Source organism: Desmodus rotundus, chromosome 1 (genome assembly GCF_022682495.2).
Source record: "Desmodus rotundus isolate HL8 chromosome 1, HLdesRot8A.1, whole genome shotgun sequence".
Taxonomy (NCBI): Eukaryota; Metazoa; Chordata; class Mammalia; order Chiroptera; family Phyllostomidae; genus Desmodus; species Desmodus rotundus.
In genome coordinates, this window is record NC_071387.1 from 177,793,333 (window position 1) to 177,818,462 (window position 25,130).

General features: G+C 47.9%; 1 protein-coding gene across 3 annotated transcripts; it reads left to right on the forward strand.

Moving 5' to 3' along the window:
- Positions 1-1,391: 1,391 nt before the first annotated feature.
- Positions 1,392-24,488, forward strand: EXOC3 (exocyst complex component 3). Of its 3 annotated transcripts, none has more exons than XM_024578437.4 (13): positions 1,392-1,524; positions 3,345-3,539; positions 5,272-5,491; positions 11,520-12,201; positions 14,383-14,500; positions 15,533-15,658; positions 16,698-16,798; positions 18,594-18,704; positions 18,783-18,933; positions 19,822-19,944; positions 22,400-22,561; positions 23,091-23,218; positions 24,056-24,488. In XM_024578437.4, the coding sequence occupies exons 2-13, from the start codon at positions 3,396-3,398 to the stop codon at positions 24,225-24,227; spliced, it is 2,238 nt and encodes a 745-aa protein (XP_024434205.1). In that variant the 5' UTR covers positions 1,392-1,524; positions 3,345-3,395; the 3' UTR covers positions 24,228-24,488. The 3 variants fall into 3 exon arrangements, with proteins under 3 accessions (XP_024434205.1, XP_024434204.1, XP_045042212.1); XM_024578436.3 differs by lacking the exon at positions 1,392-1,524 and adding an exon at positions 1,698-1,776; XM_045186277.2 differs by lacking the exon at positions 1,392-1,524 and adding an exon at positions 1,802-2,507.
- The last annotated feature ends 642 nt before the right edge of the window (positions 24,489-25,130 follow it).

Sequence of the window (25,130 nt, forward strand, 5' to 3'; positions counted from 1 at the left end):
ATTTAACAAGGTCTCAGTTGGACCTAACCAAGATCTCTATTCCCTCAGAACTGACAAGGGTCTCAGGATGCTTCAGAACAGGACACCTCACTTCTCTTACTCGTGCCAATGTTGGAGGGGCCTCTCTAGAAATATTCCTGGTTTGCTTCTTCCAAGGGATGTTTTAGTGAGAGCTTCTAGCCTGAGGATACTGTAAACCCAAGTAAAGTGCAGGCCCCTCGCTTTGAGTTCCTGGGAGCCTTCCTTAACCTCGGGATCCCAGTAACTGACAGAAACTGGTTTTCAGGGCTGTTGTTTGTTTCAGGGTTGTTGTTTGTGGTTTTCAGAGCTGTTGGTCCACTCTTACTGATGCACCCTTTGAGCGTCCTGGCCTTATGGGGGAGTGTCAGAGTCCACCCGCCTGAGCTATGGCCTCACCTTGGGTATTAGGACTATCTCCCCCAGCCCCGCTCCAGGGGAAGTTTTCATTCACCTCACTCTCCCCTCTGCTTTGCCACCATGGTCATTTCCTGTGCTTGCTTGTGAATTCTCCTGTGCATTTAAATAGGTGATTGCTATTTTTATTCAGTGTTTTATAGGAGGCATTTCAGTTATTTGGTTTGCAAAAAAAAACCCCCAAAACCCATTAAGTCAAAAAAGATTTTTAATGAATGTTTTGTTCTTCTAGTTTTTAAGGATGAAAAAAATAATTTAACAAAGTATCCCTGGCAATGGTGGGGGGCTCACACACTACCATCTTTCTGCCCCGCCCCCCCCACTATGCACCCAGGTGTGTGCATGTTTTTGGGATCATGTGTGCATGCATGTGTTCTCATGTGTGTGTGCAGATGCCCATCCCCTCTGCTGCTGCCCCACCTGCCTCCCCCCCAGATCCGCTCGCACCCTGCCTGTTCAGGACTCTGCCCTGTTAGTACCATTTCGGCTGACTTCCAGGAGGTGCCCATCGGTACAGTCTAGTAGTCGGTAACAGTGAAAGGTTCCCTTTTCTGTTCGAGTTAAGGCAAAGTGCTTCTCATTACAACAGAGAAGCCTGAAACCTTACTAGTACATGTTTCTCCTTCAGGGAGTAACACACGGACCTTCCTCCCTCGACTTCCTTCCCAGCTCACGCCCTGAACACCCCAGACTCTCGCACCCAGCCCATCAGGCAACTTGTTCTCCAAGACCCTCAGGCTCAGCCCATGGCCTCGCATTCCGGCATTCCCTGACCGCCAGTCCCGGGTGGGCTACTCCTTTTTGATCTGTCTGTATTCCCTAACGGGCTTAGTTCACGTCAGATTCCAGGGTGCAACGATGAGAGCTCACGAGGAAACTGCCAAGTGACACGGAGGGTGTCGGGTGTCACACATGACGCTCATTTACAAAACATCCGCCACATGCCAATCGTTGGTCTGGGGACAGGGCCCTGCCACCCTGTGCCAGGCGGACAGGTGTAGCCGATGAGCAGGGAGCATCAGAGGTGGACACGATGGTGAGGACACAAAATTGCTTCCGAGGACGTGCGGGACAGCAGCGCGGGTCGGGGTGAGTCCTGACGACGGGGTCCGAGGGAGGGAGACGGCCCGTGCATTGGTAGGAGAGGGCTGGAGGGCCCCACCCACCAGAAGTCAACCGGCCGGAGGGGGAGGTCGCGTGGACCGTGAAAGCCTCCGCGGGTGGGCGCTGCCGTTGGGTATAGGCGCCATCAGCCCCGCCCTTCCGGTCGGGCGGCCGGAAGCGGAAGTGGTCGCGGACCGCTCAATTCCGGTCGGGCGGCGGGCGGCGGTCGTACAGACGGTGAGGGGTTTGCGGACAGGGGGTGGGGGAGGACGCGATCGCCGGTTACCGGGCGGTGGTCGCCGGCCTCCGCCGCTGTCCCTCCCCGGGCTCGGGCGGGCGGGGCGCAGCCCCGGAGGCGGGTGGCGCAGCCCTGGCAGCAGCCACCGAGGTCCCGTCACCCCAAATATGTTCGGGCCGCAGTCAGTCGTCATCTCCTCTGAGCGAGCGCGGTGTCGCCCCTCGTTTGGGGGCTCCGTCATGAGATGACCGTCCGGTTCCGAGGACGCTTGGCTGTCCCCGAGAACGGCATTCGGAGCTGAGGCCGCATGTATCCCTGAGGCGCGGACTGACGCTTTGCGCTTCAGTGGCCGCTGGAGACCCCTCCTGTGCGACACTCCGCAGCCGAGTGAAAACCGTACAGGTGTTAATGTCGCTGGCAATGCTGGAAACATGCCAGAGTGAAACAAGGAAACAAAGCAAATGCAGGGTTATGTACGCAGGTGGATGTCATCTTCGGAATGCGAAGGAAAAACGGGAGCCCTGGCAGAAGTGCCTGCGCCTGGATGGTGGACTTACGGGGTGTTGCCTGTTCATATCTTCTGCATTGGTGTCCATAACTTCATAATCACAAAAGAAAGCAAGGCAGTGGTTGCTTTATAGTTCCACTTGAAAGCGAAAAAGCGTATTATGTACAAGCAGAGGACTTACTTAACACTTAGGAAATCCTCCGTGGATTTCAGTGTTTTTCTGTGAGCATGTGGGAATGGGGAATGGAAATTTTAGGGAGAGGGTGGGTCTTTTTCATATCTTTGAGAAGTTGTGTACAGAAAACATGCATGAGAATAGAAGTTCGGTGGCTGAAGTCGGGGGGAGCGGATTCTTGTTTGATCCTCTCATTTGGCAGACACTCACCAGCTCTCCCTTTTGACTCCATGACCAGGATGCTGGTGGAGCTGGGGTTGAAGGCAGGTTTGCTTGGTTCGGCAGCATCTCTTTACGCTGTACCTGAGCCTTCTGTCCTCTCACCTTCATTTACTCGGCCCTGTTTGGTAGGAAACAAATCTGGATGCTACGGACAGTAGTGATTCGTGAGGGGTATCGTAGATGTGTGCTGAGACTTCAGCTGGGTTGGGGAGGTGTACTGTTCGGTGCCTCCATGTCCTCACTGAGCGGTTCTGGTATAGCTGTCCCACCCGCATGGCCAAAGAGTGGTGTGACAGCTCCAGAAATGAGAACTTGGCCCTGTCTGGGCAAGAGAAATGCCTTGGAGACTGCCGTCTGATATGCTGAGTGGTCTGGGGCCCACATAGAGACATCCTCCATATGTTCTTATCTTATACCTGTGAATGCCTCTGTTCTCCCTAAAGGTAGAACTTTCTCCATGTTTGAGTTCTTAAGTTTTATATTTATTAATAAAGGGTTGATGATCGTAGTCCAACGTTCTTTCAGGTTTACTGGATTAATCAAACGCTGTCCTTGTAAGTCCACTATGAACAACTGACTATTGGTGGGGGTGAGTTGTGTACCTGATGTTCCTCCCTTGCTAACGTACTTCCCCTCCTGTTCCCTCTCCCCTGTGCACACAGGGTATGTAACTCTAGTATGACAGGTTCCAAGATTCCGCCTGCTTTCTAACCATGAAGGAGACTGACCGGGAGGCTGTTGCAACGGCGGTCCAAAGGGTTGCTGGGATGCTTCAGCGCCCGGACCAGCTGGACAAAGTGGAGCAGTATCGCAGAAGAGAGGCCCGGAAAAAGGCCTCCGTGGAGGCCAGATTAAAGGTACAAGGCCAGAGAGGCCACTGGCACCTACTGAATCCCCAGGCGGGACATACTCATTTATCTTGAGTTTTAGGCTCTTAGCTTTATTATTGTAATTTTCCTAAATTAGACTAGTGAGGATCTGGAAAGCAGCGGAGTGGAGCACTCCCTTTACTTAGCCCATTCCTTCCAACAGTGTGTCACCCATCAGTAGACGTACAAATAAGATGGTGGGAATATTGAAAACACCAGGGGAACCATGTTTTTAAGCACCTGGAATTTCCACCTAACTTTTTTAGAGCTTTTCTACTGAGTATGTCCTGAGAATATTTTGTGTAGATCACTTCAGCACTTGCTGTAACAGGCCGACTGTGGGCCAGGTGTTCTGCTGGCCCTGGGGTAGGAAGGAGGAAGAGAGCTAGACACAGGTATTAAGAGTATGTGCAAGTGGGGCAAGAAAGAAAATCATTCTTTGAAGATATTTTATGATTTGGGTTGGCTTTCAACTTAATTCATATGAAAAGGGGAGGTTTCATTAAAATATGCACCTGCAGTGTAGTTATAAAAATGTTAAAAACCCTGGGCTGCCGTGGTGACAGGCAGCAGAATGGTTGTAGGGGTGTCCAAGCTTTTGACATCTGGAAGAAGAATTGTCTTGGGCCACACATTAAATACACAAACACTAATGAAATCTGATGAGCAAAAAAAATGATTTTAAGTAAATTTACAATTTTGTGTTGGAACGCATTCATAGCCATTCTGGGCTGGATGCGGCCCAGGGGCTGCGGGTTGGACACCCCTGGTTGAGGATTTGTCTTTGAGGAAAGTTAATTCTCACACTGATACAGCTGTGAGGTCAGCTCTCCACTGGAAAACACTAGCATCCAGGTAAAGTAAGGGCAGCCTTGGTGAGACAGAATGAGGCCATTCATTTGTACCGAGGAGGCATCCCCAAACCAGGGATGGATTGGAAACAGCAGTTTCATATTAATTTTAAAGTGTGGACCTGCTGCATTTCAGTCAGAATTTTAATCTGTTCTAGAAATGTGTGGGATTAATTAAGGATTGTCAATAGTGACTTAGAAACCTTGTGTAGTCTTTTGTTAATTATTTCTAAATGTAACTTAAGACTTCTGGATTAAAGGTGTTCCTGGCCTCTTTTGTGCTACCTAGTCTTTCCCCTCCCTTCCACCTGTGTCCTCTGTCCTACCCTTTTCCTTCTGAGTACACAGTTCACTGGGTGGCCTGCCGGGGGCCCCGCAGAATGAGTCTGGACTGCACGCACCAGCTCTGCGCAGTGGGGCTGGCTCCACTCGAGTGGAGTCTGGCTCAGGCTGAACGGCAGGAGACCCTCATCTCTAAAGCTGATGAGCAAGTCCTGATGGTTTTCTGCACTGAGATAAGGCCTGTTAGGAAACTGAGAGGCACCTGGGAAATTATGGGGGGATTCCTTCTAAAGACACCATTTAAAGGGTGGCCATGGGACCTGAGGCTCACCCACAGTGGCGTCCATTGCCTTTAGGAGGAGGGGCTGGATGAAGGGTGTTGTGGAAGTTTCCTCAAAAAGCTTTACAAGATATTGTTTTTTTCCAAGGCAGCAGTGAAAAAAGTTCTTTTGGGAACCAATTAGGTACTTGTTGAGTTTTACTCTTTTCTCTGGGTATTGACTCTTCCCTGCTGCCGAAATGGCATTTCTCCTGGGAAGCTTTGTTTGTGGCTGCCCAGCACTGCTCACTGCCCACTGTTCCCCCAGGCAGCTATCCAGTCGCAGTTAGACGGTGTGCGCACAGGCCTGAGCCAGCTCCACAATGCACTGAATGATGTGAAGGACATTCAGCGGTCCTTGGGCGATGTCAGCAAGGACTGGAGACAGAGCATCAACACCATCGAGAGCCTCAAGGACGTGAAGGATGCCGTGGTGCGGCACAGCCAGCTTGCTGCTGCCGTGGAGAACCTCAAGAACATCTTCTCAGGTAGCTGGGCCGACAGCGGGCAGGCGGGCTCTGCGGTCATCACAGGGCAGAGTGCCGCTGGTGCTCATGGCCCTGGCTCTTGGCTCGTTTTCCTTGCTCTGTGGGTGATGCAGAGCTGGTCCTGCTTCTGTGCAGTGTGTTTTGTGGACCTGTTTCAGAGTGAGCAGTAGGTGTGATTCCTACTTGCACAGTTAGCTTCTTGTTTTGAATGTGGATGGAAATGATCAACTGAGCAAGTAAAGGCTGGTAGCTCTGTGTGGGTCAGGACAGAGGCACAGGAGTGGGTGACTGACCCACTGCTGTGTGAGCTGTGCTCGCTCGGCGGTAGGGCGGCTGTTGTTAGATCAGTACACCAGCTGGGGCTCTGCCAGGTGCAGAAGAATAAAGATGCACCACACCCGTGAAAGGAGCTTGTGGTCTGTGAAAGAAATGGCCCCGTGAACAGGACAGACAGGGAGTAATCATCAGAGGGAGAGGTGATTAAGGAGAGCAGCAGTTCCCAGGAGGAGGAAGAGTATGTACAGGCCTGGGGCCTGGAGGACTGGTGTGCAGCACATTCTGGAGTCTCAGTCTTATTTGGAAGCAGACTCAGTGGAGGCTGTGGGGCTGGTGGGGATGGTCTGGGGGCAGGAAGGTGTGGGAAGGACCCTCTCAGAGTAATCTCCCAACACCTCCATAATGGAAGGAAAAGTGTTCCAGGGCCTATTCAGGGAAGTGTCAGCTGTCATCTAGGTGCGCTCCCTGTTGTGTTCAGTACAGCTTTCTCACACGATGCTGTGACAGAAGCTCCTCATGTGCTGCCCCTCACCCCAGAGCCTGTCCCTCCCTTTGTCCCCTCGCCTCCGTCAAGTTCACCAGCATCCCAGCAAGAATCCTGGCGATGATCTGATCACTTCTCTGCCTTCATCTCACATCTGGTCTCAGTGAGTTCTTTCTGTCTTTCCCCAAACTCTGCCTGACCCCTGAGTGTAACCCAGCACAGTTTCTCCTACCAGTCTACCGCTGTGAATCCATAGCACAGGAGGCCTTGTTCTTGCTACCTTGTTCCTTGATGATCTGTGTCCTGTTCTCACACCCATGTCTGATGGCAGCATGCTGAGTACCTGGCCCCATTGCTTTGTGCGTGTTCATTTTCCTGGGCCCATGCTCTGAGTCGCTTCTCGTGTCCCCCCATGAATGGCACAGCAGCACTACCGACTCCATGGTGGGTGCCTGGGAAGCCGCTCCCCTTGATGACTGCAGACTGCCTGGAGCTGGAACAAAGTCCTCACGCCAGGATATCCTCCATCCAGCCAGTGCCTTCCTAGTTAATTTCCTCCCCTCACACTTGCCCGTTGACTGGCAGCATTTTCTTCCGCCTCGGAAAGCTAATGCCTAATGACCGGAATGTTTCTGTACTGGAAGATGTTTATCCACAGAAGTTGAAAATAATTGTATTCCCTGGATGAACAAATGTGCCTATGTTGTATATATTTTTTTTGATAGGAGTAGATTTTTCCTAGGAGGACATTGTGCTTATTTGGACCCCTCCAGACCTTTCCCACCACCTGTAATTCGGTAGTGCTGTGCATGCAATGCTTTCCCCCCACTTTTTGAAAATGGAAGGACATATAATATAGAATGTGCTATCGTCACCGTTCTAAGTGTACAGTTTTGTGGTTTTAAGTACTTTCATGTTGTGCTACTGTCATCACCATCCACCTTCAGACCTCTTCATCTTACAAATTGGGCCTCTTTGTACAGTGCACCATGTCAGTTGTATCTCAAAAGTGGAAGAAAAAACCCCCTGAAACTACACCCATTAAATGATAGCTCCCCTCCCCCTTGTCAGCCTGTTACTAGTCAGAGGTGTACTTAGATTGTCTGTTTCCTCATGGTTTGGTTTCAGCACGTTGTGTCTTCCTAGTAATTTGCCAGTCCATCTGGGTTATCCAGTGTGTTGGCCTACAGTTGTTCGTGCATTCTCTTTCTTTCTGTAGCATTGATAGTAATGTCCCCCTTTCGTTTCTCATTTTAGAATGGGGGTCTTTCCTCTTTTTTTCTTAGTCCATCTAGCTAAAGATTTGTCATTGTAATCTTTACAAAGAATCACATTTTGGTTTTGTTGATATTCTCAATTGCTTTTTTGTTCTCTATTTTTTATTTCTGCTCTAATCATCACTATTAGCTGTAGGTTTAGCTTATTGTTTTTGTAGTTCCTTAAGTTGTAAAGTTAGATTGTTGATTTGAAGTCTTCTTTTTCTATGTGTTTATAGCTATAGATTTCTCCTTAACACTGCTTTCTTTGAAACCTGTGTTAAGTTTTGATATGTGTTATTATTTTCATTTGTCCATAAGTATTTTCCAATTGCCCTTGTGATTTTTACCTTGACCCATTGATTAAGAGTATGTTGTTTAATTTCCTCAAATTTGTGAATTTTCATCTGTTACAGGTTGCTAATTTTATCCAATGTGGTCACAAAAGATACTTTGTGTGATTCCTGTCTTTTAAACTCTACTGAAATTTAATTTGTGGTCTAACCTGTGGTCTATCCTGGAAAACATCTCATGTGCACTTCAGAAAAATGTGTGTACAATTGTGTGCTGTTCTGTATATGTCTATTAAATCCAGTGGTTTATTGTGTTGCTTAAATCCTCTATTTTCTTACCTTCTGTCTGATCTTTCCAGCCATTGTTGTGAGTGGTGTATTGAAGTCTCCAAGTATTACTACAGAACTGCGTTTCTCCATTCAGTTCTGTCATTCAGTTTTTTCTTCATATATGAGTATTTCAACGGTCTCTCGTTAGGTACATAAACGTTTATGATTGTTATATAGCCTTGCTGGATTGAACCTTTTATTAATATACGCTATTTTCTTTGTCTCTTATAATTTTTTAAAATTTCATTATTTTGTCTGGTATTAGTATAGGCACCCCTGCTCTAGTTTGGTTACTGTTTGCATGGAATATCTTTCTATGCTTTCATTTTCAATTTATAAATGGTTTTGGATATCAAGTGAGTTTCTTATAGACAGCATAAAGTTGGATTGTGTGATTTTTACCCAATTTTTTACTCCAAAAGATTGTTCTTCCAATCTTTTAGAGAGATTAATCCATTTACATTTCAAGTAATTACTGATAAGGAAGGAAAATTCTGTCATTTTCTCATTTGTTTTCTATATGCCTTAGAGCTTTTTTATCCTTTATGTTCTGCATTATTGTCTACTTATGTGTTTAGTGGATGTTTTTGTGCTGAAACATTTTAATTCTTTTCTCTTTTTGTGTATATTCTATAGCTGTTTTCTTTGTTGTTCCCATGGGATCACATTTAACATCCTAAAGTTATAATACTTTAAATTTATACAAGCTTAATTTCAGGGACATAAAAACTCGTACCTCTACAACTCTGTCCTCACCTCCTCTCAGTTACTGATGTCACAGAATTACATATTTATACATTGTGTGTCCAAAAACATAGACTGATAGTTTTTTTAATGCATTAGTTTCTCAAATTATGTATAAAACAAAATGTAGAATTATAAACCGAAGTTACAGCAATCTTAGCTTTGGACTAATATTTTTATTTTTTCTAAATGTATTAATCTCTTAAATTATGCAGAGTAAATAGTAAAGTCACAAATCAAATTTATAAAAATAGTAGCTTTTACAATTACCCATCTGTTTATCCTTACTGAGATAGTTGTTTTTCCATAGAGCTTCAAGTTAGTGTCTAGTGTCCCTTCATTTCACCTTGTAGGACTCCCTGGAGCATTTCTGGTGGGGCAGGTCTGGTGGTCATGAGCTCCCTCAGCTTTTGTTTCTCTGGGTATGTCTTAATTTCTCCTTCACTTCTGAAGTGTAGTCTTGCCAGATACAGGATTCTTGGATGACAATTATTTCTTAACACTGAATATACCAGCCCACTGTCCTTTGTCTCCAAAGTCTCTGATGAGAAGTCTGCTTACAATCTTATTGATGATCTATTTATGTAACGAGTTGCTTCTGTTTTGCTGCTTTCAAGATTTTCTCATTGTCTTTGGCTTTCAGCAGTTTGAAGGTCTTAGTATGGGTATCTGAGTTTCTTTCTACTTGGGAGTTTGTTGAAGTTTTGGATGTTTATATTGATGTATTTAATTAAATTTGGTAACTTTTTTTACCATTATTCAAATAATCTCTCTTCCCCTTTATCTCCCTTATCTTCATCTAGGATTTCCACAGTGTGCATGTTGGCCTGCCTGCTGGTGTCCCAGAGGTCCCTTCAGCTGTGCTCACTCTTCTTTAGTCATTTTTCTTTCTGTTTCTCATACTACATAATTTCTTTTCTTTTCTTTTTTTTTTTTGAAGATTCAATGTATTTAGTTTTTTAGACGGGGGAGGGGGGGGGCAGGCAGAAAGATATGGAAGCATCAATGTTTGATTGCCTCTTGAGTGTCCCCTACTGGGGACCGGCCCACAACCCAGCATGTGTCCTGACTGGGAATCAAACCAGTGACCCCACTGGTTCACAGCCCAGGACTCAATCCACTGAGCCACAGCAGCCAGGGCCATAATTTCTGTTATCTCATTTTCAAGTTTACTAATTCCCTCTTGTGCCTTCTCAAATCTGTCTTTGAATCCCTGAAGCAAAATTTTCATTTCAGTTATTATTCTTTTTAGCTCTGAAATTTGGGGACAGGGGTTCTTTTAATTTTTTATGTCTTGATATATGTTTCATTTGATATTCTTGATATTCTGTTCATTTGTCATTTTCTTAACTTCTTCCATGTCTTCCTTTAGTTCTTTGAGCATATTTACAGCTTGTTTTATAGCTTTTGTTTAATAAATTTCCCATCTAGTCTTTCTCAAGGACAGTTTCGGTTGGTTTATTTTTTACTTTGTACCTTCACACTTCCCTGTTGTCCTGCAAGTTCCAGCCCGGGCAGGTTCACACAGGGTTTGGGCAGACAGAAGAAAATACAAGGAGCCGTAGGGATCTTTATTCTGGGGTGGGGCAATCCACGTGCGCCACAAGCCGTGAGGTGCACCACAGAGATCCCTAACTCCCTTACATACTAAGTGAACACAAAGCCGGCAGGGTGCCAATATCTGACCTTCTGGTTATGTAACAGAGCTTGATTCTGCACATGCGGGCCCTGCTCCAGGGTATATGGTCACTGCTAAGTCGTAGTTGCCTGGCCATCTGGGTGACGGAGCCTGACTGACTCCATTATCCCTACACCTATATCATTGTATGCCTTGTGATTCTTTTGGTTGAACACTAGACGTTTGAATTTAATAATCAGGTAACTCAAAATCAGATTCTCCTCTTCCCCAAGAATGCTGATTTTTGCTTATCGTTTTTGATTTTTTGTTGTTGTTGTTGTTATAGGCTATCTGTGCTGAGGATCAGCCTGAGATGTAAACTTAAGGTCTTCTCAAGTCTTTTCTTAGCCTGAGCCTTTCCCTGGGCCTATGTAGTCACTTTCTAAATTTCCCTTTATATGAGGTTGCCTTTAAATGCTCTAGTCTTTAAACATCTGGCTTCCAACAGGGAAAAAGAGAAAAATGAAAGAGGTAAAAGGCACTGGTCCTGTAAGCCCTCTGGATGTCACTTCACCCAGTTGGGGAGGGGCTTGCAACAATGGCACCCGCCTTCGTGCCTGCACCTGTGTGATCAGAAGCACAGCAATCAGCAAGTGGAGCACAGATCCCCAATATCTGGAGGTCAAGGCTCCTTTCTGCAAACTCTGGCTCCTGCAAGCTGAATATAAGCTGCCCTAGAAACATGTGGCAGGCTTGGTGGCAGCTGGGGGACGGTAGCTGCTATTGTGGTGAGAGCTGAAATTGACCAAAATTAACTGCAATTTACTGTCCCAGCCTTCGTTTGGAAGTTGCAAGCCTTCAGTAGACTCTAGGGTTCCATAATAGTTACATCAGATAGATTCTGTCAGTACAATTACCCAGATAGGAGGGAGACAGATTCTTGGTCCTTCTTCCTCTGCCACTTTCCCAGAATCCTGCACAGCCTTATGTGGTTTTTCACAGTGCCATCTTGTGCCTTTTTCCCCAGTGCCCGAGATCGTGAGGGAAACCCAGGACCTCATAGAGCAAGGGGCACTCCTGCAGGCCCACCGGAAGCTGATGGACTTGGAGTGCTCCCGGGACGGTCTGATGTACGAGCAGTACCGCATAGACAGTGGGAACACTCGTGACATGACCCTCATCCACAGCTACTTTGGGAGCACACAGGGGCTGTCTGACGAGCTGGCCAAGCAGCTGTGGATGGTGCTGCAGAGGTCACTGGTCACTGTCCGCCGTGACCCCACCTTGCTGGTGTCAGTTGTCAGGATCATCGAAAGGGAAGAAAAGATTGACAGGCGCATACTTGATCGAAAAAAGCAAACTGGCTTTGTTCCTCCGGGGAGGCCCAAGAATTGGAAGGAGAAGATGTTTGCCATCTTGGACAGAACTGTAACTACCAGAATCGAGGGCACGCAGGCAGACACCAGGGAATCTGACAAGATGTGGCTTGTTCGCCACTTAGAAATTATAAGGAAGTACGTCCTAGATGACCTCGTTGTTGCCAAAAACTTGATGGTTCAGTGTTTTCCTCCCCATTATGAGATTTTCAGGAATCTCCTGAGCATGTACCACCAGGCCCTGACCACACGGATGCAGGAGCTTGCATCGGAAGACCTAGAAGCAAATGAAATTGTGAGCCTGTTGACTTGGGTCTTAAACACCTACACAAGGTAACACTAACTTTGCCTCTTGTGTCTTTTTTTATGTAGAAACTGTAACAAAAACACACCGACCTTCTCTAAACAGCCACTGTTGCTTTGCTCCAGTCAGGTGCTCAGCACCCACAGGCATTATTCTCTGGTTGATAAAAGTCGTCTTTCTGTGGGGGCTTGTCCTTGAGAGCAGGGCCCAGCCTCTGCTCATGTGAACGCTCTTATATTTGGGTGGTGCCTCTGCCCTTGACATCCAGTCCACATCGAGCAGTTCAGGTTGGACTTTCCTGTGGTACTAAGTGTCACTATGCACTAACCCGCTTTCTCCTCAAGGTGACACTGAGCAGGTGGTTTCAGTGGACAGGCGAGGACACTTGGGCCCAGGAGGTCCTTCAGAGTCACTGTGGTTGGTGAGGAGATGCCCTCACTCCTTCCCCAGATTAGGTTTTTTTTCTTCTCACCGGTATGGTGGTAAATTCAGTTGTCCTTTTCGCATTTCAGCCTTGGGGCTTTGTCACTTCATGAAAGGGTGAAAGGGTGCAAGACGACACAGTGGTCAGGTATTGTGAAATTCTTTAAGATCAGCCGGCTGAGAGGAAAACACGTGGTTTTGTGAATAGAGAACAGTGTTAAGTACTGTGTCGGATTTTTTTTTTTAGTTTTGTCACTAGTGTGTAGAAATTAATTAAACCTCTTATTCTAACAGTAAGGTTTTGGGATTGTTTTGGTTTTGGTAACAGCTTATAGTAAAGAAGGTGTACATTTTCAATGCAGAAAAATATGAAGAGAGGAAATATCTCACCTTTTTAATGATGATCCTTGTGGCCGCAGCTTTGGTCGCCTCCTGTGGGCTGGCCTCACCCAGCCCGGGAGTCCGCGGCTGCCATGGTCGCCCCATCCGGCAGTCATCTTTGTGTAGCCTTGGCCTATACGTGTTACCCGTGAGGAAGGCACTGTGATGATTATCTTCCTTTTGTACGTGAGGGAACTGAGGCACAGGGAGTAATGTGCCCATTCACACAGCCAGCGAGTCAAGTGTAGAACGGGGTTCAAATCTGGACTCTGGGCCCTCGCCTGTGCTCCAGCCACGTGACCATGGGGCGTGTGTGTGTGTGTGACATGCTGAGTTTTGCGTGTTGATTTTGTTTCTCAGTACGTTGTAAGTGCTTTTCTGTCTTGGGCAGCTTCCTGTGGTCGCCTTCCCATTCCATCATTTTGGACTTTGTCACGGGAAGAATTGAGCTACTTCTGTACTGCAGACATTTTCATGCTGAATTAAGGGTCTTGGGGAGGGGTAATAATCTGGGTTAAGTAAATAGTCTTTTGATATTGGCATAATTTTATGAAATGCCATTTTATTCAGGAAGATCTTGGATTTCTTACAGAGAGTGGACTAGTGTCATTTAAATACATATTCAGGGCTCTGGCCAATGTAGCTCAATTGGTTGGCTCATCATTCTGTAAAGCAAAAGGTCACAGGTTTGATTCCTGGTCAGGGCACATACCCCAGGTTGCGGTTCAATTCCCAGTCGGGGGGTGAGTGAGAAAGCAACCAGTCGATGTTTCTCTCTCACATTGATGTGTCTCTTTCTTTTTCTCTATCTGTCTGTCTGTCTGTCTCTCTCTCTCACTCTCAAAAAAAAAAAACCCCAAAACAATGAAAAAATGTCCTCAGATGAGGATAAAAATAAACACACACACACATTTAGGGAATGTAGCGTAAGGTATATGAGTTTTCTGAGCAGTTGAACCTTGGACCTTTAAGAACCCAACCACATACACAAGTATTAACTGTTTTTTAGGAAAACTTTTTTTCTGAGACTTAGTCTATATCTCTGCCTTCTTAAGCATGGTAGACTGGACACAGTGACATTTTCCTTGCTGACTTGAGTTGCATCATGGGTGTCACATTCTCTGCACTAGAGATTATTCTCCTATTCCATAAGACATGTCTGGTCAGCACCTCCGACTTGCCCCTGGTCTTCCACAGGAGGCACTGCGACGCAACAGACAGATCTCTCCCTCACAGGGCTTCTTTCCTAAGGGGGTCTCCAGTACCTCATGGCACGGGCACAGGGGCTCTTCGGCCAGTGCCCAAGGCTCCGCCTCTCCTCCTTAAAAGAAGTAGCAACACTTAACTGAGACTTTGCTGTCTGTTTCCTGGTTCTTAACCTTTCTTATTCCTGGGATTTCCTGTAGCACAGAGATGATGGGAAACGTGGAGCTAGCCCCGGAAGTGGATGTTAGCAGCCTGGAGCCTTTGCTTTCTCCAAATGTGGTCTCTGAGCTGCTGGACACGTACATGTCAACTCTTACTGTGAGTAGAGCAGCGTGTGGTCCCAAACAGTCTGTGTCTAGTGCCCGGATGCTGCATCAGGTCTCTGCATGTCAACCTGGAACCAATACCAGTGGGCAGAAGAAGGGAGTGAGACCCTGCCTTGACATTGGCATCCTAAGGATATGCAGGCTCTCTTTTTGGGAAATTGGGTGTTGAAACGTACTGTATTTTTTGGACCATAAGACGTGCCTAGGTTTTAGAGGAGGAAAAGAGGAAAAAAATTTTGAAGCAAAAAATATGGTAAAATATTTAATAACATAAATAACATAACATTTCACCAATGTAAATGTAAGCTACATTTGGACTGTAAGACACACCCCCATTTTCCTCCCAAATTTGGGGGAAAAGTGCATCTTATAGTCCGAAAAATATGGTAATTTGCCAGTTAGAGGAGGAGAGTGGCCCAATCTCTAGCCCTGGATCCGGAGGTCCTCTGCGGGAGATTGTCTAGGGCATACGTTCCATAGGTATGGAAACTGGCTGTGGTTGGAGGGGTGAGCCTCTCCTGATCCCAGTAGACTGACAAGACCCTGGGAGGTCCTGCTGAGGTGTAGTGGTGCCTGCCAGCCACTCGGCATTGAGCCTGGGGGTGAGAGGGTGGCAGGGCACCAAATGCTGCCCAGCGACCCCCAGGTGGTCTCAGAGTAAGATGAGGAGGTCAGGGTCTGCTTCCTGCCTGCTCACCAGACAGCCTTCTGACATGTGGAGGCCCACGCCATGGAAGCAGGGCAGTGGTTCTGTGCATTCGAGGTGAAGGTGTTGGTGTCTGGTCTTCCACGGGCAGGTCTGGCTAGATGTTCTGCATACTTCTGACGAACCTGACCAAAAGCATGGAGGCTGGTGGGGCACTGCCGCTGTGGAGTTGGCTCTTGGGATGGCTTTTGTGGTGTTCCCTTGTCTGGGAAGAGGAATTCCGAGGGTGCAGTGTTTGGTTTCTGCAGCTGCACCAGCATATCCTTGGCTTAGAGGGCATGTTCTTTTCTCCCTTCCTCTGTTGCCAAACTTCCTCAGTCAAACATCATTGCCTGGCTGCGGAAAGCTCTAGAAACAGACAAGAAAGACTGGGTAAAAGAGACTGAGCCTGAAGCCGACCAAGACGGGTACTACCAGACGACACTCCCGGCCATTGTCTTCCAGGTACATCTGGGATTCTGAGGTTCACTTCTGGGTAGTTAATAGGGTCTGTGGGTTTTACAAATGAACGCAAAGTGCCTCATTTCATAGTGAAGATAGAAAGAATCCTGCCCAGTGCCTCAGGTCCTTCTCTCTCTGGAGCTGAAGAAATTGAGGGCTGTACCTGCCAAGTAGGTCTGCCCAGGGTCACTTTAGCTTTCCTAACCCTTTTGCACTTGAACTAGAACTGAGTTCAGTGTTATTTGAGTGTAACGCTTGGACTTGAGTTTGCTGGTTTGGAGTATCTTGATATTATAAATGCCTTTATGAATGCCACAGAATTGAGTCTAACCTGATGGAGTTGGGGAAGAGTCCCTTAGATTTTGACAATAATCATGCATTCTTACAGATAACTTACTTTTGAATGCCTGGCCAGGTGTCCCCCAGTGTCCTTCCCTTTTTCTCTGGCCCGTGCAGTTTTTTTCAGTTGAGTGGATGACGGTAGGAGGCCTGAGCCCTGTTGGAACGTTCATACAGCACTCTGTCTGCCGGCGGTGCTGGGGCTCTAGCCTACAGAAGTGGGTGCTGGGGGTGTTTTTCTCCAGGTGATACTATTAGTTAGCCACAGATCGGTCCCCTTTTTAAATTTTTTTTCGCTATTTATTCTGACATGACAGCCCATCTGCCACAAGGACCTGGGGTGAGCTCTGCCTGCTGGCTCTTCCGTCTTTTCAAGTTCACTTTCCCCCAGCTCCAATATATGTCCTAGCTCTTCTTAAGAAATCTACATCACTAATCACTGTGCAGCACCCATGTCACCTCATGGGCCCCTGTCTCCTTGCCAGCTTCCCCTTCAAGGAGACCTGCCTCTTTATAGGCAATTAGGAAATGACTCACTTGGTTTTTTTTGACCCAGTGAGAAAGTTGTTTGTTTCACATGGTTTCATTGTTTTCTCTGAATTTGGACTGTCCTAACTACCAGTTGGCAGATGGGGGTTTATATAACGAAAAACCTGTGCTCTTGTGAGTTTATGTTAGAATTCATCCATTCTCCAATTTTTAGATGTTCGAACAGAATCTTCAAGTTGCTGCTCAGATAAGTGAAGATTTGAAAACAAAGGTACTAGGTTTGTGTCTTCAGCAAATGAATTCTTTCTTAAGTAGGTATGTATTTTTGCAAGTGTACTAATTTAGAAAATATATGTTTTTAAAAATTAGAAGCAAAACTATGTTGGTCCTGATATGCCTTATATTAAAAAAGGATTTAAGCCTGGGTTGACTGTAGTCACCTTATTTTGCTATTTAAAAAGGCAGCCTTTCCTTGTTACCTCCTATTGAGTATATGTCCCCAGTCCCCTGACAACCCAGATCCGATCTGTGACACCCCAGCAGTGTTGTCAGTATGCCGCAGGGTTGGAGTTGGAGCTTCTCCGAGCCGCGTGTCCTTCCCGTAGTCTGACTTTCTGCAGGGTGGGGGACGGCTCCAGGAGCGGTGGAGCCAGCTGGCTCCCCAGCAGAGCCAGCCCTGGACGAGGGGCTCAGAGGGCCTGTACCTCCAGGACACCTCCTTCCCTTGGAACTGTTCATGAAGATTTCTAAACCTGTGCAAAAGTAGAAAGAATGACATAAAAAACTATTTACCCATCATCCAGGTTCAAAAGCTGTCCCTTTAGAGCCACCCCTTGCCTCATGCAGTCACTCTCCCTCCTCCCCTCTCCCCCGTGCTCTCTTTCTCTGCTGAAGTAACTTTAAAGAAAATCCCAGACATTTTGGCATTTCCCCTGCATTCTCTACCCTCACTACACTGCTATCAACCCACATAAAACCTGCACAATCACTGCATAGGACCATCTGACACCGAGTTTGTATTTGGGCTTTCCCAGTGGTCACACACATATCTCTTTATAGTTACATATTCTACAGCACATGTGGTTTTCGGGCTCTCAGGTCTGTGACACAGGAGGATAGTCCCTTCCCCTCTATAAGCCACTGGCTTGTGGGGAGTGCACATTGTCCTGTAGAGTGACCAGCATCCTCCAGCCCAGGTCTCGGATTGCCATCTGCCACAACCACAAGTTGGCTCTAACGGCTTGTGGGATTCCCCACATTATTGTTCCGTAAGAACCCTGCACGGGTGGTATGTGTGTTCCCCATGGCGGCACATCAGGAGGTGCGTATCCTTCCATCCTGCTTTGGTGGCTCGGCGCCAACAGTCAGGCCCCTCACAGTTCCCATTGGCCATCCATCTGGGGGACATGGCCTGAATTAGTCATTTCGTTAGAGGAATGAGGTGGGATTCTTCTGTAAAGAGGAAGCTTTTCTCATTTCCTCAGCCATTTGATTACCTGAACCACACTTGGGACAGAAAGGTAGAATAAATACTGAATAATTTCCCTTTAGTTGTCAATTTTCATTTTGGTTCCATTTTAAGATCTATAGCTCATTGTACTGTTACCCTCCTGTACGTGTTTGGAGATCTCCATAATTAGTTAGAAAATAAAATGTGTAGCCCTCTCAGTTCTTTGTTTTTGTGACATCTAAAGAGTCTCACTTAATTTTAATTTGATTTCTTCAGGGAGAGTTTCAGAAAGGGACAGTTTATCTAATACTTGGTAGTGTTCCTGTTTTATAAATTTCTAGGCAAACTATTCAGGAAAAAATAAATTAATACTTTCCCAGTGACTCACAATCAAATATTTCAGAATATTTGTATAATCAAGAGTACTGAACCCTATCTCAGAGTTGATATGAAATTAATTTTTAATAATTTATTTAAAATGACCAATTTTCCTGTTCTTTTATTAGTACAGAGCATGCAAATTTTCTTTTTTTGTGTTAAAGACTCATCTGGTCGAGCGTTAGTGATGTAAACCATGTATTGCAAGTGATGTCAGCGTGGCGTGTGAAGCGCCTGCAGGCTATCCTCTGACTGTATTTGCTGCGGGTTGTGCGTCCTCAGATACAAAGACGAAGCTCAGCTGTATAAGGAGGAGCACCTGAGAAACCGGCAGCACCCTCACTGCTATGTCCAGTACATGATCGCCATCATCAACAACTGCCAGACCTTCAAGTAAGTGACTGTTCAGGACAAAGACAGGCATGTGAGGACACTCAGCTGCCTCCCTGAGCCCCATCTCTTCCTTTGCAGAGAATCCATAGTCAGTTTAAAGAAGAAATACTTAAAAAATGAAGTGGAAGAAGGCGTGTCTCTGAGCCAGCCCAGCATGGACGGGATCCTGGACATCATCGCGAAGGAGGGCTGCAGCAGCCTGCTGGAGGAGGTCTTCTTGGACCTGGAGGTGGGGCGCTCCGACCGTGCACCTGAGCTGAGTGTGCGCCTGCCTTCATCCTCAGTCTCAGAAAAAGCGCTGTGGCTTTTCTGTGATGTGGTGTGCTCTGGGTGGTGCAGGTCTGAGTTCTGGTCCTGCCGCACAACTGAGTAGAGACCCCGGTAAACATCAATGGATTGCAACCTGGAACCATGTCACAGGAAGACGGTTATATTCCTTAGCAGGATCTTGGTGGCAAAGAAATACAAATACAAAAAATATTATTTGTTACTTATCAAGATGGCTAGGATTGCAAACGTTATCGAGGGCACGAACAAAGGGGCGGTCTTCTGTTCTGTGCAGAATGTGAATTGTGCAGTGTTTGGGGGACGGTTCTGAAATAGGTAATTGAGGTTTTAGTTTGCACACTTTTTGAGCAATTCCACTTAGAAGAGTTTCACCTGCAGAAGAGTACAAAATCACTGCAACATTTTTTTAAATCGCAAAATGTGAGAAATTTTAAATGTCCATCAGAATAGGGTGGGTAAATTACAGAATATTTGTATTTAAATTCAGGGTGGGGCAAAAGTTACTTTTTTATATGAAAATGACAATAATTAGTAAATAATGATACAACGTTAAACTGTTTCACACACAGCTGTTCACCTACTTTTGCCCAACTCTGTATATAGTCAGTCATTAAAGGTGAAATGTGTACACACAGATACCTGCACACCTCCCAGGTGCATGTGGTCCGAGTCCTGTGTGGTTAAAGTACACACTTGCAGGTCACACACCAGTAGTGCTCGTGATTACCAGGTGCTGTCACTCACATCACATCAGGCGGACGTGCAGCGCGCCCCTCCCGATGCCAGGATCTCGGTGTCAAAGTGATGTTTTCTGTGGTCTGCTTTTTAGCCACATCTCAGTGACCTGATGACAAAAAAGTGGCTGTTGGGATCAAATGCTGTAGACATCATCTGTGTCACTGTGGAAGACTATTTCAATGATTTTGCCAAAATTAAAAGGCCATATAAAAAGGTAAGAGCATGGGGCACAGTCGCTGGTGTGAGCTCACTGGCATGCTGGAGCCCACATGGCATCTCGTGTAGAGTTCAGTGTCAAATTAGTTCTGTGAGTGGAAGTTCATAGGTGGTTTTATTAACCCAAGGCAGGAGACGTCAGTATGTAAAGATAAGACAGAGGTGGAGGAGATGGGGCCTCTGAGTGGAGACTGAGACCATCTATCTGGCTTTACCGCTCCTGACACCCCACTAAACCCACACTGACACACGGCTGCAGACCCGACCCCCTGTGGGTGGCTGGGCAGTGGCCATGGCTTTGATGAGATGACAGGGAGAAAGGGCAGTCCTCTGTCCAGATACCCATCAAGACATATTGGCTACTGGACTTCCTTCATTCCGCAGAGGTCCCATGATAACAGGGAGCTCCTGTGTCAATTGCTGTTTAGTCTCCTCCAAGTCTTAACCGTAAAGTGCCACCATGTCCTCATCCAGGGCCCAGGCATATTTTTCATGTGCACCCAGCCTTATGTAGTTTTTGCTGTTGTTACTAAAAGTTTAATTAGGCCGTGACTGGCGTGTCTGAGTACATTGGGCATCATCCTGTGGAGCAAAAAGTCGCTGGTTTGATTTCTGGTCAGGGCACATGCCTGGGTTGCGGGCCAGGTCCCGAGTTGGGGGCACACGAGAGGCAACCCATCAATGTTTCTCTCACACATCTCTGTTTCTCTCCATCTCTTTCTCCCTCCCTCCCCCATCTCTGAAAATAAATAAATAAATAAATTTTTTAAAGTTTAATTTGTAAAATCGGGCTTTCTAACTTTTTTTTTTTACAGAAATGAAGTGGTTTTGATATGTTGACCTCATATCCAGACACTTTGTAAAACTAACTGTTCCTAGGATTTGTCTCCACGTCTTTTCAGGTCTCTAGGCAGACGGGTGTTTTGTCCGTGAATATTGACAGTGTGTGTGTTCGTTTCCGGTCCTTATAGCTTTTATGTCTTCTCCATGTCTTACGGTGCTGGACACCCAGCCCAGTGAGCATCTGTGTCTAATTCCAAATTTTAAAACAAATTCTTCTAACTGCCATTAAAAGTAATACTTGCAGGGAGACCCAGGATACTTTAGGTCCCTTCACAGCTGTCAGGAGGCTCTGGTGCTTAGAGGTTTGATGGGATCAGCCAGCTCTGGTCATTTTTGAATTTCTTGTTGCTTACACAGGTTTTAGTTCTACTTTTTATTTCTTTAAACATTTTGTGTGTTTATTTAACTGTTGATGTCTGGGGTCTGTGTGTGGAATCCTCGGGCCAGGAGCTTGTCTCTGCAGACTCCCAGTCTTGGTGGCTTATCTCCCGGTGTGATTGATGCTCATGCCTAATATGAGAATGTCTGCTGTCCCGAGAGCCTGGGCTGTTGGACCGGCACACACAGTCCTTTGACCCTGTTCTCGGCCACAACCCCAGGCAGGTGCTGGGTGCTATCTTGCTTGTCTGGTTTGGGGTCCTTGGGGTCCCCCTCCCTTTGGCTCAGGGAGCAGAGCACCCAGCCTTCCCAGGTAGGCACAGCTCTGTTTGGTCTGGAGCTGTGATGCCTCTCATCACATCAGTGCAGTTTTATTTACATGGTTGCGGGATGACTGCCTGGTGTCCATGTGCCACTAGGGGTGGATCTCAGTGGGAGCTGGGGTCTGCGTTGTGTCCACACGTGTTGTGGAGAGAACCGTGGCCTTCTCTGACGCCTCCTCAGATGGATGGACTCAGGGTTCCTCCTTCCTCTGAAGCTCTGTCACTATTTTCCTGGTTGTTAAACAAGCTTCTGAGGCATGATATGTGTGCTTCATGTGCGCCTGTCCTTTGGAGCCTGTCCACTTGTGAGGGCTGGAGCTGGGGCCTGGCCCAGGGTCCCCAGTTTCCCTACTGACCCCCAAGCTCCAGCCTGCAGGTGAAGTGCTCTGAGATGCGTGCAAGATGAGAAAGCTAGAGGAGTTGACTGGGTTACGCAGAGGGGTGGGCACAAGGCCCTGCAAAGGGGTCTGGGAAGAGCACACACTGTGCTGGTGCGCCTGGCTGGAAGCCGTCCTGCTGTGATGTCTGCTGCTGGAAGGACATGCCGTGTGAGGCTGCAGGCCGGCCTTATGTGGGGACCTTTGTTCTGTTTGCCTCTGGAGGGACAGTCAGCATCTGAGGCGCAGGGTCAGCTGCGTGGGCACCCACCTGCACGGCTCTTGCTTGTGCTGTGGCCTGCGTGTGTAATTCCTTTTCACCATTGGATTTTAGGGAAACAGAGTGAATACTGGTATGATTTTTCAAAGGAAAAATTATAATTAAAAGTCGCAGATGTACTTATTTACTTACTCTGAAGTCCTGCCGTTTGTATTGATGGGAAACGGGAAGGAATGTGCTCTGTTCACATGTCGACCTAGATTTAAATGGAAGTCCGTGTGTCCGCGGAGCTGATGTGTCTCTGCTCCTCAGCGGATGACGGCCGAAGCACATCGACGCGTGGTGGTGGAGTACCTGCGGGCTGTCATGCAGAAGCGCATCTCCTTCCGCAGCCCCGAGGAGCGCAAGGAGGGAGCCGAAAGGATGGTCCGGGAGGCCGAGCAGCTGCGCTTCCTGTTCCGCAAGCTGGCGTCTGTGAGTGCCACCGCCTCGTGCCCTTTCAGAGTTACTGCCACTAATAAGTATTGCTGTGGCTTCTTTTCCAGTTTCCACCCATAGGACTTTTAGGCCAGTTCGTCAGGATCAGTCATGTCAGGAGCCAAGTGACTAATTCTTGTTTCCTGTGTAGATAGGGGAGTCTGTGTAGAGATCTGTCTGACCCGTGGTTGGGGCACATGTGCTCAGGGCAGTAGCTTCTAGACCTCTGGTGTCAGCACGCAACCAGACTTTAGCTCTGAGACCCAATGCTCATACGTCCCTTCCTTCATGAGGGGCTAAGCTGCCTTCATGACCCACCCAGATCCGCAGCCCCGTCTCTGTGCTTAGTGCTCCCATGGGAACAGCCCCCTGTGGGAACCTGCCTTGATATTTACATGAGAGGAGGGAATGGGCTGGCCAGCCAGGCATCCTCAGCCAAAGAGAGGGTTTGAGAGACTCCAGCCTGTGTCGGGCTCAAGGCATGGTGGTGCTGCATGCTGCTCATGATCTCTACACTCACTCCTAGGGATTTGGTGAAGAAGTGGATGGGTACTGTGACACGATCGTCGCTATTGCAGAAGTGATTAAGCTGACAGATCCGTCCCTGCTCTACCTGGAAGTCTCGACTCTGGTCAGCAAATACCCAGACATCAGGTAATGGCCTCCTGCCTCGGCTAGAACTTGGGTTGCAGAGCAGCAGGATCATTCCGAGGGCCCTGGGTTTGAGGCGTGACCCTGAGGAGTGGTAGTGCGGCAGCTCTGGGCTCCTTCGAGGGTGAGCTGTGCAGACAACAGTTGCAGGCAGAGTGGGCTTCTGAGAACGACAGCGGACATGACTGCATTTCATGTGCCTTCCGCCAGCCCTGTTCGTGTTCCTCCCAAGTGTCAGAGTGGGTGGGGCTGGGCTGGGACTCGATGTGGGTGGGAAAGTGGCTGAGCGGTGTGGTTTTAGGAAGCTTACACTGTGCTTGTGGTGGATTCCGAAAAGGGAACCTGTGTGCTGCACTTGGCCAGGACACCTTCCTGCCCTTGTGGGGAAAGGGACCTGCCCACGGGGCTGGCTGCAGACTCCTGCAGCCTTTGCGAACCCACCCAGGTTGCCCCCCAGCATCTTCTCCTCCTGCAGTTGCTCTGGGCTTGCTTCGAGCAGGAAGAACCAGTGGTCCTGTGCTCTCCAGGGTACTCCTGCTCTAGTTAGTCCACTAAGCAAAGTTTTAGAAAAGCAACCTTTAAAAAACTTTGCAGTTATAGACTGAAAAAGAGACCACGTTATGATATGATAACTTGGGCTTCTGTCCCTCTGACGGGACAGGGTAGACATGCCTTTCACTTGCAGCTGTTGACCCTGTTTTGGGGACCTTCAGTGTCAGCTGAGCCACAGTGGGTAGTAGGGGGCTTGAGTAGCTTGAGTAAGGCTCGAGGTAAGCGGCTCAGTGCATCCTCCCATGCACCCCTGCCATTCGCGCCCCCACCCCCCCTCCGCTTTCCCAGAGACGACCACATCGGCGCTCTGCTGGCCATGCGAGGGGATGCCAGCCGGGACATGAAGCAGACCATCATTGAGACATTGGAGCAGGGCCCCACGCAGGCGAATCCAAACTACGTGCCTATCTTCAAGGAAATCATAGTTCCTAGTCTGAATGTGGCCAAGCTCCTCAAGTAGCCTTTCAGTTTCCAGCCTGAATCTGGACCCGCAGTCGTCACCCCATGAGTGACAGCGAGGGACATGTGGTGCTGAGCACAAGGCTTCCTGAGGGACAGGTGCTCTGGTGGCGGGTTCTGGCCCTCTCATCATGGACAGGCTTTGTGAGCAGGGTCCTGGTTGGCTGTTCCTGTATGCCTCTCGGCCTTCCTCCCTTCTGCAGTGTCAATACTTCGGATGCCTCTGTTCAATAAAAGTAACTGCTGCGGGGAACTGAGAGTTGCCCGGCTTTGAGGTTTTCTTACTAGTGGTGGCTGCAAGGGGCCCAGGTGCTGCATCTGAAGGCCGCCTCCACCCTCACCCACCTGGGGGAAGGGGGGCCCACTGGCATCCCTTTGGCCGCTGCTCCTCACCTGAATAGGCAGTAGCCCTGGGTGTATCTGATTTACGGACCCTGCTTATTCCTGACATAGAGCTCCTGAGACCCTCTTTCTGTCATTCAGCTGTCTGTCCATGGCTGCCTTTAGCTGCAGCTTCATTTTACACATTAATCTTTGCAACAAACCCAGGAAAGTTCCACCCAGGGGAAACGGCGAGCCCCTGCAAGTGCCTCCCCTGCCTTGCACTGCCATCCCGGTGAGCGCGCTTTCTTAGGTGGCAGTGCTGTGGTTTAGCTTCACTGCTGACTAAAATTGGAAGCAGAGGCATTTGCTCCTGTTGCCCTGTCCCAGGTCCCCTCCAACCTTGATTCAGGGTCCCAGGGACTGGCCAGTTCAGGCAGGAGGGTCGTCGCGGGGTGAGACGCCTGTGCTACAACTGCCCGCAGGACTGTGTGCACGTGGCGTCGGGCTGCTCTAAGCCTCTGAGTGTCCATGGACGACCGGCTTGTTTCCTCTAAGACCTGTCCCAGAGAGCAAGGTGGGT